This window comes from Dendropsophus ebraccatus, chromosome 5 (genome assembly GCF_027789765.1).
Source record: "Dendropsophus ebraccatus isolate aDenEbr1 chromosome 5, aDenEbr1.pat, whole genome shotgun sequence".
Lineage (NCBI taxonomy): Eukaryota > Metazoa > Chordata > Amphibia > Anura > Hylidae > Dendropsophus > Dendropsophus ebraccatus.
Window position 1 is genome coordinate 107095077 of NC_091458.1, and position 18180 is coordinate 107113256.

Consider the following 18180-nt stretch of genomic DNA (forward strand, 5'->3'; position numbering starts at 1 on the left):
TAGAAGTCCGGCAAAAATTTTTTTATTAAAGTATTGTATTGCCCCTCAAAAGTTATGCAAATCACCAATATACACGTATTATGGGTAATGCACATAAAGTGCTTTTTTCCCTGCACTTAATACTGCATAAAGGCTTTACTTCCTGGATAAAATGGTGATGTCACGACTCCCGACTCCCAGAGCTGTGCGGGCTGTGGCTGCTGGAGAGGATGATGGCAGAGGGATGCTCAGTGTCCCTCCAGTGCCCTGTGTCCCTCAGTGTCCCCCTGTCATCATCCTCTCCAGCAGCCACACCCTGCACAGCTCTGGGAGTCGGGTCGTGACATCACTATGTTATCCAGGAAGTGAAGCCTTGATGCAGTAGGAAGTGCAGGGAAAGAAGGCACTTTATAAGCATTTCCCATAATAAGTGTATATTGGTAATTTGTATAACTTTTGGGGGGCAATACAATACTTTAATAAAAAAAAAGTAAGTTTGACAGACTTCTCCTTTTACCTGGTAGCTGCCGGGCACATACATTACTCATGTTCCTGCTTGCTTCTCAGGCTCCTGGCTTCCTGGTGTCCCGCTCAGCCAATCAGTGCACTGCCCCAACACAGCTACTGATTGGCTGAGCGGGATGTCAGGTAGCTGGGAGCCTGAGAAGCAAGCAGAACACGGACAGGTAATGTATTTCCCGGGCAGCGGTGGTTTATGTGGGAAGGGGCTTTACATATTCGCAGGGGAATGAAAACTCATCTGCGAGTAGGTAAAGCCATGTATCCATGTGAAGGCACCCTTAGGGTGCTAACACACACGACCGATGCGCAGCAGATTTGATGCTGTGTTCAGTTATTTACATCAAATCTGCTGCGTATCTTCTGCGTATCCGCAGCAGAAAATTCCCTGCGATGCGGTGTGTGTGAAGCTACCCTTAAGGTTTATTAAAGCTATAATACTTGCATTGCAACCACAGACATAAACTATAAAGGTAGCAATACTTTGTATGCTAATATAGCTATGCGGCTGTGTCTGCTGTTTCTAAGGTGACAGTTTCCCTTTAATAATGATAATGTATTATTATTGATTGCACTTTCCCAGTAAACAGATGTGAATCATTTAGTGCTGTAGATACTTTGTTCCTACTGTATACTTAACAATAATAGCGCCGTCTTTTTACATTGTACAGATGCACATGATGCTGTTCTGCGATTTAACTCTGCTCCAACACACAACTATGAAAAAGATGTTGGAAACAAAACCACCATGCGCATTATAAATTCTCAGGTAAGCCTTTTCTTCACATACAGGAGTGTTAGCGGCAGCTCGTACTGACATTTTTCTGTGCTAGTTCTTATTCATGACACCCCACACTTAGTGATTGCCAGTTGTTAATATGTTTACTAAGGTTTAAAATATTTATCAAAGAAGATTCAGTAGTGTAACTCGTTCCTGAAGAGCAAGATATTTTACTTTACCTTTAAGCTATAGTGACACCCAGTGGTTAATGGAGAGAACAGCCACAGTCTTAATGTTTGCTCTGAATGGTTAAAGTGTACATATACATGAGAATGAAAAAGCCAGGAACAGACTATAAACAAGGAACAGGTCATAAAGGAAAGGCTGAGATTTTTCCTCATTTCAAATCCATTTCTGACGTAGCCTTCACAAATCTGTCAGATAAATGCACCATTATGCACAGTGGACTAAACGTGATCATAACCGAACAAAATGGTATTTATGAATGTAAACTCTTGTTATTTATTATTGTTATTCTTTAATATTTTTTAATAACTTTAAAGACTTCAAACTTAAAGGGGTTCTCCAGACATTAATATTTGATAATCAGGGGGTCCCAGGACCCTTGCTAATTAGCTGCTGTAGGAGATTGCAGTGCTCATCTATTTGTATTTGCAAACTCTTTACCACTTGTAGCAGCGGTTCCAGATACTCCAGAATTGTCCTGTTAACTTCAATTAAAACAACAGGAAATTTATCAATAATAAAAGCATGTTTGTTTGCATTGAATTATGTGTAAATTTGGTACAAGTATGGTATTTGGTACAAGAAAACTTAGAGCAATATGCCCGTAAAAAACAGAGAATGTACAAGTGGCACAAAAGGAAGAAAAGATTGTTATAGCGGGCTTAAGAGAAAAGAGAAATACCAATAATTGGATTAAAATCATATTCAGGGGTATCCTCTAAGGTTGGGGGCTTCATACTGTAGTTTGTGACAGGATAGGCGGTTTCTGCATGGATATTTACAAAGCCCTTTTAGATGTATACTGAAATTTACACAGTACATCTGCCTCATGTGAACATGCCCTAAGGTTGTTTAGTGTTAGAAAGTTGTTCATGCAATTTAGGGCACGTATTGCACTGTTCCTTTTCAGTGTTATATACAGTAGAACACTTTCCTACGCATGTTCTTCATGTAACATGGGCTATAGTAATCCTTAGAAACACTATCTTTGTTTCCCATATCTATTATTTATTTTAAGTGTTGCATATTAGAGAGAGTGCAGCATTTACCAAAGGCCCTCAACATACATTTAAATTAATCATAACGTGGGGATTGGTACATTCTAAATGTAAAGCAAGTTTTGGGCTATGCTCCCAAAACATCAGAATGATGTTCGTTCTTTATTGGGCGGCTGTCATTTAAAAGTAAATAAAGGGTGTTCTTTGTAGAATGACGGCCACTATAAAATATGGCTGTTATTGACTGGTGTGTGAACATAGCTTTAGTCTCTTTAGGAGGATATACAGTGAAACCTATCTAAAATACCACCTATTTGCGACAACCCCTCTCATCCAGACGACAATTCCCATTCCACTATTTATTAGGCATACTTGACCATATAGCAGAACATTTTATTGCAATTTTTGGTGGTTGTTTTAAAGAGGTTTTACTGTATATTATAATGTATAATTGTGGAATTATGATATGTATTAATGAGGATTGTGCAATCCTGGAACGTTTCCTTCTTCACTGTTGACCAGAATTAAAGGAAAACTGTCAGTGGGTGTATGCAGACAAACCTGCTGATAGCTCCCGGTAGCCCTTTACCTCCTCTTCCTGTTACCGCTCCTCCGATGCTTGTTAGTACAGCAGTTTTGGTGAACTGTCATGCTCAAGAAATATTTTAATTAGTATATTAGTATATTCCCCTCCCCCTTCCCCCTGAGCACCATTCGCCCCACCCGTTGCCTCCTTTATTCACGCCTACTTAAGACCACCCTGCTTATACTTGAATAGGCATAAGTAGGCGTAGATATAGGAGCCAATAGTTGGGCGAATGGTGCTGGAGGGGGAGGGGGCCCCAATGCTTCTAACATACTAATTTAAATATTTCGTTAGGATTAAAGGTTACGACAACTGCAAGACTTACAAGCATCAGGGGAGTGGTGATGAGAAGAGGAGGTAGGGGGCTACTGGATTTTGTACAAACCTGCTGTTCTCTTTTAAATTGATTTGTTTGCAAAGGGTTTACATGTGAGAGACAGCCAAACTGTAAAATAGATTCTTTTATTTACGATTATTTTGCTTCTATTACGTTGGTGCGGCAGTTGACACTAGTGTCCTCTGTAGCCTTAACATAGATTTTTTTTTTTTTTAATTTGCAGATTCTTACTAATCCAAGCCACCACTTTGCAGATAGTTCTTTGTACAAAGATGTCACTTTAGTTGCGTGGGATCCATCTCCATATTATGCTGACCTTCATATGGTAAGATCATTTCTTGTCACAGTAATGATAATTATGACAATGATGATAAAACACATAATAAAATTCAGAGCATTTTAAGTGTTTGAGTTGTAATGATGCAAGAATGATATGCAGTAGATACAGGGGGCAGATGAATGAACTTCTGTGCATTTTCCTGAATAAGCTAGAAATGTTTGGATGGGGAGTATTCAGCTTCAGGAACAACGTGATTGGAAGAATTTGGGATCTGTGCTTCCATTTGCTGAGCATGGAACTAGGAGAAGGACATTTATAAAAGGGTTTTTCCATCTAAATTAACAGTTAAACTTGTAGGACTTTTCCAAATACGTTCATTTAGAAAACTCACCTCTGTCATCTGATATGCCCCCTCCTTCCCTCCCATTGTTGACAGCTCGTTGTATACTGACTACCGCTCAGCTGTAAAAGCAGTGATTGGGCTGATTGATAGATAGATAGATAGATAGATAGATAGATAGATAGATAGATACATTGCCACATAAAACAAGTCTGATGCATCAGCACTCAGCTGTAATATTATAAATCACTCTCACCCCTCAGTGCTGTGGTGCTCAGCAGTATCCAGAAAAAAACTCGTACTAAGCAGTATATAAAAGAAAAAGGTCCACAGCACTTGCTACAGGATTTTTTTTTTAATGCATAAGGGTATAAATCCACACACCGTATACGCAGCAGATATGCAACAAATACGCAGCAGATTTGTTGGTACAGATTTGATGCTGTGTTCAGTTATTTAGATCTAATCTGCTGCGAGTTTGCTGCGTATCGCAGCAGTAAATACGCTGCATATACGGTGTGTGGGTTTATACCCTAAGTAGGACAGACAGCGTAGTAAAATGATCAGAACAATGATCGTTTCATGCTATATGCACTTCATCCTTTTACCTGTGGCATATGAGGAGAAGGAGACAAGTTTGCTAAATGAATGTATTTGCAAACTTGACGAGCCCTACAAGTATAAATATATTAGTTGAGATGGAAATACCATTTCGTAATAGTCAAATTTGACTGTAACATTTAAAGAGATTGGTCAGCACCCAGACCTACCCAAGGTGCTGACCGTGTGCTGTATTTGGCAGTCCCCTTGTGAGCATTATACCTTTTGGTAATTTGTCTGTGGAGTCAATTATGTGCAATCTTAAGTCTCCTACTGTAGTGAGGCATCAAAGAGATGTTGTGGCTCCACGTTTCTGTTGCACTCCGGCATGCCTCACCACTGCTTTTTCGTCTCTCTTCTTCATCAGTAATCTCTGTTGTCCAGCTTCCTGCTTGCTTTTGCTGTCAGCCGGTGTTTATTTCAGACAGAAACTGCCTACAGAGGACTGATATGCAAGTTAGATCTGTGGTCTAAAGGTAAATCACCTGTCTAAAGACAAACAACAGTTTTTCTCCTGAGTTCTATTCCCCTGATGGAAATGCAGTTTAGTTTTTTTCCCTTCTTTCATTATTGTAAAAAGTGCAAAGAATTCGCAATCAGGTCCTAAATAGTTTTTAAATTCAGTTTTTTATACAATGATGGGAAGAAGAAAAAATTCTATATTTTATTTTCATCAGGGGAATTAAACCCTGGAAAAAAAACTGTTGCTTTTCTTTACACAGGTGATTTACCCCTGGACCTCAGCTCTTACAAAGATAGGCTTGAAAATTCATTTATACCTGTAAGCAGTTTATGTCTGAAATAAACACTCAGAGACAAAAGAGGAAGGAGGGCCAGGCAGCAAAGATTATTCATGAAAAAAAGAGGGGGAAGGAGTGGTAAGGCATGCCAGGTTGGGGCACAAATGCAGAGTCACAACTCCCCTTTGATTCTTCATTTCAGTAGGAGACCTGAGATTATGCATAATCCACTCCACAGACAAATTACCAAAAGGTACCATGCCCACTAGGGGACTGCCAGCTACAGCACACTGCCAGCATCTCAGATAGGGCCAGACTAGCAAAAAGTTAAATGGTTACTGTTGTTTAAAACTACTTCCCTTCTCTTGATTCCTAACATGTTTACTTCAGGTAACCCACCAGAAATTACTACTCGACACAGAAAAATAGCTATAAAATTTTGGCCAGTAGGTGTCTCACTGCTGTTTGCTGCCTGCTGTTTGACTTAACCGACCAGAACAGAACACAAGAAGGGGGGCAGGCCCTTAGCTACTGCTTTGTACATTAGAGTGAACCTGGACTATTTAGCTGCAGTCTGTAAGCCTTTTTATCCTTTAGAGGATCATCCTTGTCCCTGAAAGGAGAAGAAGGCTTTTATCTCATTCAACAGCAGCAATTTAGTGCTTCGTGTAACCCCTCCATTGCTGCTCTGCTGTTCTTTATTTCTGCCCACAAAGTACCTTGCAAAGCCAGTGCATCAGTAACCCCTTCTACCCCCTATATGCCATCTATAGTGTACTGTAAATTATTCCCCAGCACAGTGCCAGCCTGTTTATTCAGTGTACTTTCACCAGCACTAAGTCATGACATGGTAGTAAGAAGTAGCTTCTATGCTGTGCTCCAGTCACACTTTGTTTATTTCATGCTTTAAACATGATGCCTGATATGAGATAATACAACCATGGACAGTACAGAGAAGAGGGGTTATTATATATACACGTTTAAAGGAGACCTGTCACCCCCCGTGCCGGGGTGACAGGCTCCGGACCCCCCGTTACAGCCCCCTATATTCACCTGATCCCGCCGGGTCCCGCTTCCTGATCCGGTCGGGTCACGGAGATATGAGCGCCCGAAGCCCGGCGCGCACGCTCACAGGCGAGTCCGACGCTCATAGAGAATGACCGGGGAGTCCGATGCTCCGTCATTCGCTATGGGCATCGGACTCTCCTGTGAGCGCGCGCTCCGGGCTTCGAACGCTCATATCTCCGTGACATGACCAGATCAGGAAGCGGGACCCGGCGGGATCAGGTGAGTATAGGGGGCTGTAACGGGGGGTCGGGAGCCTGTCACCCCGGCACAGGGGGTGACAGGTCCTCTTTAAATACTGCTGCTTGCAAATAAATGAGGTTGCAGACAAACTTTGCAATAAATTTGCTATTATAAAACATTTCATAAGTATTTAACACATTTCATGTTTTATTAACCTCACCGTTAATTTATTTTTATATAAAGTGGTACCACAAACCAGACTACAATCTTTTCCCACCATATGAACACCATCGGAAGAAAAATCCCAAACAGCCCTTCTACATTCTTCACCCAAAGTTCACGTGGGAGCTATGGAAAATAATCCAAGAAAACAGCAATGAGAAGATCCAGCCCAATCCACCTTCTTCAGGATTCATTGGTAGGTTGGTTTAGCATATTGATTAGTTATGCCACCTTCTGTACTTGAATAATGGCGTTGCACAGCTCTTAACTGTAACCTCAACTACAGCATCTAATGGCCCCTATTGACTAAAAGGTAATTATACCAAACTGAATTAAATTCTTCCACTACAAGTAAGTGCTAAAATATTTTGTAAGTGGGAAGAGTTCAGCTTCGTATGGGAATCCATTAACTCTAAGCAATGTTACTGTGCCCAAGGGTACATTAAGAATGCAATGAGTTCCACAAGACAAGGTATATAGATTAGTTTTAACACGCTTAAGGCAATAGGAACAACAAAGCAATAAAAAGTATAACTGTTTGTTTCCTTTCCGAATGTAGTTGTGCTCATAGATAGCTCCCTTTGCTCAGACTTCCATCTTGCATGCGTCATCTACAAAGTAGCCTCTTTTTTGCAAAGTAGCTGTACTGATGTAAAGCAAATACTGAGATCTTTGCCCAATACTTCATGGCTTCATGTTTATGCAAATAAACACCTACATTCATAGTGTTACACAGTTTGATAAATCTGGGCCAACAATGTATCCTCATAAAGTAGTAATGAAGATATGCATCCTAATGTTATGTACACATGGTTAATAAAAAAAAATGTTTAAACCATGTGGAAAAACAGAATCCATAATAGCAAGCAAATCAGTGTGTACAGTTTGTTTGTTTTTTCTTTTTAGATGCTTTTTTTAGGTGTTTTTTTAAACTCCCATTGCTTTCAATATTATCCGCGTATCTGCTTAGCAAAAGTAACGTCACTTTTTTTTCAGCACTGATTTTTTTTTTTTATTTTGCACACTCCTTATTGAACTTAATAGGAGCTGAAAACAGTGTGTGTGTGTGTGTGTGTGTTTTTGGGGGGAGGGAGGCATGTTTTTTTTATTAAACACACTGATCTGCAGGCTGTTTTGAAGGCTGTTTTTATATATTTTTTTATTACCCATGTGAGGATTTAAAGGGAATCTGTCAGCTGTAATTAACATTCCAAACTGCTGACATTGTTAGATAGCTGTTTAGGTCAAGGAGACACATAGTACCTTTCATATATCCGTCTGTGCTTCCATGATGTAGAAAAATGCTTTTATTCTATGGTACAGTAGAAGAGGCTTTTCCAACCTGCTGAAAAGCTGCAAACTGGAATACCTCCTCCTTCTCCCCTCCCTGTATGATTGAGACCTGGAAGCTGAGTCCTACACTGTTTGAAACCTGACTTGCAGCTGCCAGATTCCCTTTAGATATAGTAATTAACTCTTAAGACTCTGTAATAAATGTACATCATAGATATGCATAGGTATGCATAAAGCCTCCATGATATACTGTTATTTTACATATTATTGATAGCACAGGTACAAGAGCTGTATTCTGCTATACTATCTGGGATGAGAGAAATCTCCAGTCCCTGCTGTTTAATATAAGCTAAAATATATAAAAAAAAATGTTCAGAAGCTACCAAAAATCCAATTGTCTTGGGGTCTTAGTTCTGTATTACGTGGATGTACTTTCTGGATGAGCAGTTTCTCAGTACCACAAGTCCCAGAATGTGCTGCTTTCTCTCAACTGTTTATTACAGTCCTTCCACCGTGCCTATTCCCCTCCCCCAGCACTCCTGCCAGTTCCCAGCCCCAAAGCTGTTGCAGAACATAAAACCTGCTGCATCAATCAGTACAAGGCAGTTGTAATCACATCACTTTTCCTAAATATCCCAACAGAGATATATATGTATCTGTGTATATGACACATTAAATCCAGTACTCTTAGCGATTACACTTTAATAGGAATGTATATGCAGGGGCGATCTTGGCATTTCTGGGGCCCCAAGCGAAGTTATGTCTAGGGCCCCCCCCCTTTGACACGCGTTCCAAAACAATAGACCGCTGTGTGTTGCCCCCAGTAGTATATACCCCTTGTGCGCTACCGCCAGTAATATATACTCCTTGTGTGCTGCCCCCAATAGTATATACCCCTTGTGTCCTGCCTCCAGTAGTATATACCCCTTGTTTGCTTCCCCCAGTAGTATATATAGACCCCTGTGTGTTCCCCCAGTTATATATAGCCCCCCGTGTGCTCCCCAAAAGTATATAGACCTCCTGTGTGCTGCCCCAGTTGTATATAGACCCCCTGTGTGCTGACCCAGTTGTATATACCCCCTGTGTGCTCCCCCACTAGTATATAGGCCCCCTGTGTGCTCCCCCACTTGGATATAGACCTCCTGTGTGTTCCCCCACTTGGATATAGACCCCTGTGTGCTCCTCCAGTAGTATATAAACCCCCTGTGTGGTTCCCCCAGTAGTATATAGACCCCCTGTGTGCCCCACCAGTATTATATAGACCCCTTGTGTGCTGCCCCAGTAGTATACAGACCCCTGTGTGCTCCCCCAGTTATATAAAGACCACCTGTGTGCCTCACAGGTAGTGTATAGACCCCCTGTATGTTCCCCCAGTAGTATATAGACCCCCTGTGTGCCCCACCAGTAGTATATAGACCCCTGTGTGCTCCCCCGGTAGTATATAGCCCCCCTGTGTGCTCCCCCACTTGGATATAGACCTCCTGTGTGCTCTCTAAGTTGTATATAGACCCCATTCTGCTGCCCCAAGTAGTATATAGACCCCCTGTGTGCTGCCCCCAGTAGTATATAGACCCCTCTGTGAAGCCCCAGTAGTCTATAGCCCCCCTGTGTGTTCCCCCTGTTATATAGCCCCCCTGTGTGCCCCCCCCCCCATTTATATAGACTCCCGATGTGCGCTCCCCCAGTTAAACAGACCCCTATGTGCTCCCCTCCCATATAGTATATAACACAATAAAACAAACACTTATACTCACCTAGGTCCAGGCGTCTCCTCTTCTCTTCACTCTTGTGGCCGCAGAAAGGGTTTTCCCTGCGATCACAAGAGGCCGCACTCCTCTTGTCCTGGCGCCGATGCTCCAGTGATGTCACTGGAGCGCAGGCACCACAAGGACAAAGCTGCCACTTGTGACCGCAGGGAAAACCTTTCCTGCAGCCACAAGAGTTACTGACAGGAAGGGGGCCAATGTCTCCCGCCCTGTCAGTGCTGCTGCATGTAACTATGAGTGTTTATTACGAGTGCTCATAGCTACAGTTCAGATGGCAGCAGCGAGCGGGGCAGCGGCCCTGTCCAGCGGTCTTGAGCACAAGAGCGGGGCGTGGGGGCCCCCCCTGAATGTTGGGAGCCCCAAGCGGATGCTTGGGGTGCTTGGTGCCAAAGACCGCCACTGTAAATATGTCTTGGGGTAATCATTATTTCAGCAACGAGAAAATTGCATTGTAATCCTCCTATTCAACTAGTATTGATGGAAATAGAAAAAGGGGACGATAATAAATGTCAATTAATATGTTTTGGGAACTTAAAATGGGTCATTAACAAATAACATCATTGATAAGGACAAAAAATAAGGAAAGTCATGGCTCCTGGAATGCAAATAAATAAAATATTTTTTTTCCATGAAACGTGCTGTTGCACAAAAATTGTAAAACATGAAAATACTTTTTGCTATCACCATAATCGTACTAACCCATATGCTTAGCCGACCCTGGATGCAGAGGAGGAAGGGATGTGTCTTACCTTAAATCCGTCTAACCTGCTGATACATTGTAAACAAAGAAAAAATAAACGAATACAGCTCACCAGTTGGTATAGGATCCACAACAGCAGTTTAACCAGAGTGGGTGCATGGACGACAGCAATTAAAATATAACTCTTATTTGTGCATTTAAAAATATAAGTACTTCATGACAGGACCTACACGCTTCGCGTGGTAGAGCTTAATCATTGTCTGCAACATGATTAAGTGCTACCATGCGAAACGCGTTGGTCCTGTCATTTTATTTTATCTTATATATAAGTATTATATACTTTTTAAATGCACAAATAAGTTATATTTTAATTGCTGTCATCCGGGAGTGCCGGCTCCTCCCCTTCACATTCCAGTTTAACCTGCTGATAGTTCCACTTTAAGACCGCAAAATAATGTATTGGAATTCCTGTTTTTTCTACATTCCCCCATAAAAAGAATTAACAGTAGTCACTGTATTGAATAAAAAATTTGTACTCTAAGATGGTACCATTGTAAATTACAACTAACCCTGCAAAAACTCAGGTCACCGACCATATCAGGCTCCAAGGTCCATCTTGCACCGTTCCCTTGTAAACAGATCTGTGGTGCTGGTTCCCCTATATCTTGTTGGCAGTTTCATCTTGAGAAGGAATAAAATGTGTAGGTCTGTTCTCACTGGAGAAAACGAGCCAACGGGTACAAAAATTCAATACAAGTCTGGCCTATCATGAGTAAGAGCCAGTGGGAGGGGTCTGAAACGCGTTGATTTTTGTACCTGTTTGCTTGTGATGGCTTGGATTTTTATCTTTTATATGTTGATAAAAGGAATTATTTTATCCAGTGAGTGGAGACCTACCCATTTTTCTCCTTCTCAAGATCCCATCGTCTCAACCTGCACTTGGATTAGGAAAGACTGTACAAAGGGTCAGAAGGCCTTGTTTTAACCTAATGAGTCAGAATTTAGCTATGGGTTCAGATATGTAAGAAGATATCACATTGTGCATGTTGAGCAATATAGGACAAGTACACAACGTCCAATATTCAATAGTTTACTTCTTTCTTTTTTTTTTTGCTCAAGAGGGAGTGCTCAAATTCTAGCTTATTACTGTAAAGTCCATATTAATCAACATATATCGAAGCCAGACATGATGAGAAGACTTTGTAACATGTATTACTTATAATATTACTTATAAGAATCATTTAACAATTTTTAGATTGTCGTCATGAATTGCATATCATATACATGACATTTACAAAACTATTCAGTATACATTGCACATCACAGTCTGAACATAAGCAGCGATATTGTACTGTATAAATATCCCATTCAGTAGAACAACATAAAAAAACAGTCATACATGTCCTATTTGTCTACTGTGCATGCCCATATGTTACCTGCTGGCAAAGTCCCCTATCTTTTCCCTTTGGAATGCTTGTCATTGTTTTGCAGCCATTTGCAGGATATCCTCTACACATTGGTAGTAACTTAAATGGGACATTGCTGCATCTTGGCTCATATGCCATCTACTCTTTTACCTTCCAATGTGTTGTGCTTGTGTGTGTGTAGCGTGATCAAAGTAAACAAGTCTAAAATATAGCAGAATCCTTGCCATTTTGAAGATTTCTAATAGGGATGGTCTGAACCCTCCGAGGTTCGGGTTCGTATGAACCCGAACGCTCGGCATCAGATTCCCGCTGTCTGCCCGCTCCGTGGAGCGGGTGGATACAGCGGGAGGACCGCCTGGAAAACTGGGATACAGCCTATGGCTATGGCTGTATCCCAGTTTTCCAGGCAGTCCTCCCGCTGGATCTGCCCGCTGCACGGAGCAGGAAGACAGCGGGAATCATTACCGAGAGTTCGGGTTCGTACGGTTCAGACCATCCCTAATCTAATCTTCACACCACCTTTCTTGCTCTTGCAATGCTAAAAATATATAGTTTATGTGTGGCAAAGCGACTCTGTACCCACAATCTGACCCCCCAAACCGCTCGTACCTTCAGATAGCTGCTTTTAATCCGAGATCTGTCCTGGGGTCCGTTCGGCAGGTGATGCAGTTATTGTCCTAAAAAACAATTAAACTTGCTGCCCTGTGTCGAATTGGCATGGTCTAGAGTATCTATGCCCTAGGATTGCAACGCCCCTCCATCATTCTTCCTCGCCCTCCTCATCACTAGGAATTTCCCGCCAGGATTCTTCCTATTCATCACCTGCCTGAACACTGCACAGGTGCCTTAATGATCCAGCACATGTGCAGTATTCAGACAGGTGATGAATAAGATAAATTGTTCTAAAGGCATTCCTAATGATGAAGAGGGTGGGGAGCAGGGACGAAGGGGTGTTGCAATCATAGGCCACACCAATTTGACACAGGGCTGCAAGTTAAAAAAAAGACAATAACTGCATCACCTGCCGAACGGACCCCAAGACAGATCTTGGATTAAAAGCAGCTAGGTACAAGCGGTTTAGGGGGCTCCGATTGTGGGTACAGAATTGCGTTAACTACAATAGTTTGCTATTCCTTGTCTTTATAACAGATGCTTATTTACACATGGCATGTCACAATTATTATGAAGAAACAGAAAAGGTAGATTAATGTGCACTAATGGTTTCTGTTTGGTGCCCCATGTTCTTTGTGCTGGTGAATCACCTAGCTTTGTTTATAAGTAGTGGTAAGGTAATAAAGTGACAGCCATCAGCAGGAGTCACATATTATTCTATGTTATATATAAGATGTAAAGTTCGCTTACTAAAATTTTAGTCAAAAAGTAAAGTAAAAAGGGTTGAGATAAAAGCAATATCGTGCTGCTTGAAATGTCTTTTGTCTCTTCTACAGCTTTTGCATTAACATGTACATAAAGGACCACTCAGTCTTTAAATAAGACATACGTCAATTTTTCTGTATTATAAGACATTGTAATGTGTCTGTTTAAAGACCCTTTCAAAATTATAAAAGAAAAAGAAAATTCCAGGAATTATAAAGCCCTCAGCTGTCCTTTTATGCAAAGTATTTGAATATATTCGGTAATGTTGGTCCCCACTGTGCCACAGATGCTCGGTGACGACTACTAATGGCAACTATTATAATGCCAATTCCAACAATACACATTTATATGTAATTCGGAGTGTGGAACTCTAATAATAATTGTCATTCAACATCTGCTGGCAGAAGATAACTCAGAAAGAGCTGATAATATTATGAGTCACACGAGGAGGGTTTTGCATCTTCGCTGCAGTATTCTAACAGAATAGGTCATTATAGGGGAGTCCTGCTGCTGTTGTATTATAGGATATGTCCTTCACAAACATTTTTTGTAGTCCCAGTGTATCTAAAATGTAAAATGATGTTTACAACAGTTTGTTATTAAAAAATCCTATTTCTACAGTTCCCATAATACGAACAATAAAATAGGTGTGAAATGTGGTCATATTTTGAGTATAATAATATGTTGTATTAAAGTCTAAGAAAAATAGATGTCTGTGCAAACATTGTAGAAAAATTTTCTTTTTTAAAAATTTTATAAGGTGTCCATGAACTGACATTTTAACAAAGACTTCAAAGGGGTATTCCACCCAAGAGCTAAAAAATGAGATGCTCCTAAACCTAGCTGGTCATACTCCCCTGAGTATTTTGAGCAGTCTCCCCTCTTTCCAGCTGCTTCCGTTCCTTAGTTACAAGTTTTTCTAAAAGTCTATATCAAAGATTGCGCTGGCCGGGAAACTACATTTCCCATCATGCGTCTCCCTGATTGGTCCATTCACATACTCACCCCCTTAGCTTTCTTTCCTGCCCACTGCTGTCATTGCTATTGCACATATAAACACAGGACTGTTGTTTTCACTGATGTGCATCACATCCCCCTAGTATGTATCCCACATATAGCCCCCTCCCCTACAGAGAGCTGCTGTTAGATGTAGCAGAACTGATCCCCACAGATGTAGCAGAGCTGATCCCCACATGTCAGATGTAGCAGAGCTGCAGCACAGATCATCACCACAGTCCATTACGGCACAATGATTCCATTCCCCAAACGCATCTCCAAGCCCCCCCACCACCACCACCACCACATCACCACAGGCAAGTACCAAATTCCTGCCGAACACTGCAGCCCACACCCCCCAGGGCTATGTCATAGTCAATGGCATAGTCTCCATCGCTTTCTTCTCCCTACATCCTGGCAGATGTGACATCACTCATGCTCCAGGATGAAGCAACAGGGGACTACACTGGTGACTATGACTAAGTATATGTTGCCCTTGGGGGTTTGCACTGCGGCGCTCGGTGGGGGTTAGTGCTGGCCTATGGTAATGTGGTGTGGGGGGTATACTTTGCTAGCGGCATTTGGGTATGGGGGTTGATCTTGTTACTGTAAGGGACTGTGGTGATGCGGGGTGGTGGTCTGTGGTGATGCACTACGGCTGTCCAGAGGGTGCTGTAAAGGACTATGCTGCCAGGGGTTGGGGTGAAATGGTGACAGGAAGGGGAGGTTTTACTCCGCTTAGCATACTGGAGGCACCGCCCACTGTAATGCGAACCTAGCCCACATCTTAGAAGGTGAAGGCCAAGAGAAAGAAGCGAGACAGATAGGACTCTGTCTGGCTCTTTTTTTGCATCCACATGGGGTTAGTCAAGGTAAAAAGTAGAAAAATGGTGCAGAATCCATAGTTACTTTATTTTACAAATATATAATGCTATGGATGGGCTATTTATTAATGTAAAAATGTTTTTCCATGGAATACCCCTTTAATGTAGCACATTATTAGATTCAAAACACAGCAGCTTTTTATATCTTTTTTTCTGTCACATTTTGTCTTTATTTTACTGTGTGTGAACATAGCCTAAGGAATCAATAGCATAGCTGGAATAAGTTATAAATATAGATGTTTTATTAGATTAATTCAGACGTGCTGCTAGAGAAATGTGGCATTCAATTTCTCCTACAGCTTAAAACTCTTCCTAGAAACCTCAAGAAAATCATTACGCAAGAACAATACTGTTTATTATAAGATTATTTTACCGGGACCCTTTTGATGATATGGGGAAACACACCTATAGATTGCACACACAAAACCAATATAACCTAAACCTAACACAGTCACTTGTCCTACACAGGAATGTCCTATTGTCTTGTTATGATTTTCTTTTGTTGGCATGTTCATTTCTATAACATTTATTTGTGAAAAAACACAGGGACACATGCAGAGTTCAGGTTTGTTCAAGACTTGACCCATTGATACCAAACTTAATCTACTATAGGTTCTGTCAGTTCTCATTGTGCATTACGTGAACGTAGCTGTGCACACTAGCCTACACTATTTGACACTTGACAATATCATCCGTATTGACATGCTTTCAGCTACCATATAGCAAATTTTACACGATCATCATTTCTTTGGTTCATATAAAATAAACATCTAAAGGAATTCACAAAACAGAATTGTCTTTATTTTGGGTTAGGAAATATTGGTTTGTGCCAAATGTCTCTTTATCTCGATTCTCAGCGCCCCCTGGGATCAGTGTTTGTTTAGGGGCAGTAGAGTTGCCGAATCTTTGGTTGAGCTGAATAACTGTTAGGTTCGATTGGCAGAGGGATTTCTCATTGGTTGGTGATGATGGCTGACAGTGGAAGAGTAACTGGAAGCATTTGTAAAACTAGAATGAAAACAATAGGATAATATTAACATACATACACAACTAAATTCAGTAAATAACAGCATACAGATCTATCTGTCTTTGGTAAATTCAGTATTAGATGTAATGCAAGGCTGGTTCCCGGTTACCTTCTTGGTTCATAGAGGAGGTACCCCTCGTCCATGATGCCTATATGCAATAATAGGGCACTTATTAAATGGGCTTTCTTGTGCATTCAGAACTTAATGACCTCTGACCAAAAGGGAGTTAAGGTGTAAAGCCCCTATTACACGGCCTGATGCCCAGCCTGATGTTCCAGATAAGCGAGCGCCAATCTGCCAGATCGGCACTCGCTTACAGTGCCATTACTTAGCTTCACTATCATGCAGCAAGAGCTGCACAGACATCATTAGCAATGTCTGTGCAGCCCTTGCCTTTAGTGTAAAATACTAAAATATATACATACCTCTCCATGATCCCCGGTGCTTCTGCACTCTCCCCGTTCTTTTCTTGGCTTCTGCGCACAGCGAAGAACTGCAGAGCCAATCTCTGAAGTGACAGGCTGTTCAGCCAATCATCGGCCACAGCACTGTCTCATCTCGGCCAGTGATTGGCAGAGAGGCCTGTCACTTCAAAGACCGACTCTGATGTTCTGCAGCTGCAGGCAGAAGCCAGGAAGATACCAGGGATTGTGGACATGTATGTATAAACCTTATTATTTTCTTTACACATTCATGAGACATTGGCCATGCATTGCTATTGCACATATCGATCCACAGTCAGTGGACAATGATTTTTCAGCAAGTAGAAAGAGCATGATCAGCCGATGATTGTTTCTTCATCTTCATCATTGTCTTTGTTACACAGAGCGATAATGTGCCAAAACGGCCTGATTGGGCAGATTATCACTTTGTGTTAGAGGGCCTTAAAGTGAATGTACAATCTGGTACATTCGCTTTAAGCACTGCCCGTGTACAGAACGGCGCCGGTGTGGGAAAGCCAGTGCCGTGGTCCTTTTTTTTGAACCTCGAGCCGGTTCCCGGCGTTCTATTCATGGGTACTGGGCTGGGACTAAAGCACTGGAGGCGGGCTGGCCCACCCCCAGTTAAAGGAGTCCCCCACCATTCTATCGCAGCTTTATTGATTCTAATGGAGCCGCATCATAGAGGGGAGGGTGTTTCCTCCCACTGGGGGCGGTCCGTCTCCAGTGCTTCAGCCCGGCCGAATACCCGTGAATAGAACCGCGCTGTACACGTGAACTGGGCTGCGGTTCAAAAAAAGGACCACGACACCGACTTCCTCGCACCGGTGCCATTATCTACATGGGCAGCACTTAAAGCGAGTGTATCTGATGATACATCGGCTTTAAGGCTTCTCTTAGACAGACAGCTGCCCGATACGAGTGCCAACGAAGTAGAATGGCACTGGATAAAAAGAGCCCATACACTGCTGAATTATTCTGCAATTTACACTGCACGATTTTTTAATTGTATGACCTTTTACTTACACCATTGTCAACAGCACATTCCCTGTTTACATGAGAAGTTGTGCTGCCGCCTACTATCTTAACCATGACTTGATGAATGAGCATTTGTTTGCTGGCTAATGTCCAGGTCTTTTACTTAGGTAACATAATCACCCTGCATAATATATCCTTTAAGGATCAGAAGTTTGAAATTTAGACACTTCTCTTAGTAAGATCTAAATTCTACATGATGCCAATATTAGGGCAGAGAAGAGCATCGTTCAGACTTAGGGCTCTTAGTATTTATGTATTCAGCGATTTGTGTTGTCTATAGTGACTTAAACAGAACATATTTGTGACAATGACCTAAGTCTCCTTATAATAGAAAAATAGCTGTATAATTCAAGTAACAATAAAAGATATAGCATTACAGTTTCGACTCTCCTTTCCCGAGTCTAACTCCTTGTTT

At 41.7% G+C, this 18180-nt stretch overlaps 2 protein-coding genes across 6 annotated transcripts in view; one reads left to right on the top strand and one right to left on the bottom strand.

Annotated features, from left to right (window-relative positions):
• The window catches only part of ST6GAL2 (ST6 beta-galactoside alpha-2,6-sialyltransferase 2), a 98940-nt gene that overhangs the window by 76499 nt on the left and 4261 nt on the right, over positions 1 to 18180 (top strand). For both annotated transcript variants that reach the window (XM_069970931.1, XM_069970932.1), the window contains exons 4-6: positions 1170 to 1267; positions 3610 to 3711; positions 6838 to 7012. In XM_069970931.1, coding sequence (XP_069827032.1) covers positions 1170 to 1267; positions 3610 to 3711; positions 6838 to 7012 — 375 coding nt within the window. The remainder of the gene's footprint in view (positions 1 to 1169; positions 1268 to 3609; positions 3712 to 6837; positions 7013 to 18180) is intronic.
• The window catches only part of LOC138792886 (pinopsin-like), a 170305-nt gene continuing 167714 nt past the window's right edge, over positions 15590 to 18180 (bottom strand). For all 4 annotated transcript variants that reach the window (XM_069970936.1, XM_069970934.1, XM_069970933.1 and 1 more), the window contains exon 5: positions 15590 to 16267. In XM_069970936.1, the coding sequence (XP_069827037.1) occupies positions 16040 to 16267 (228 nt within the window). In that variant the 3' untranslated portion in view covers positions 15590 to 16039. The remainder of the gene's footprint in view (positions 16268 to 18180) is intronic.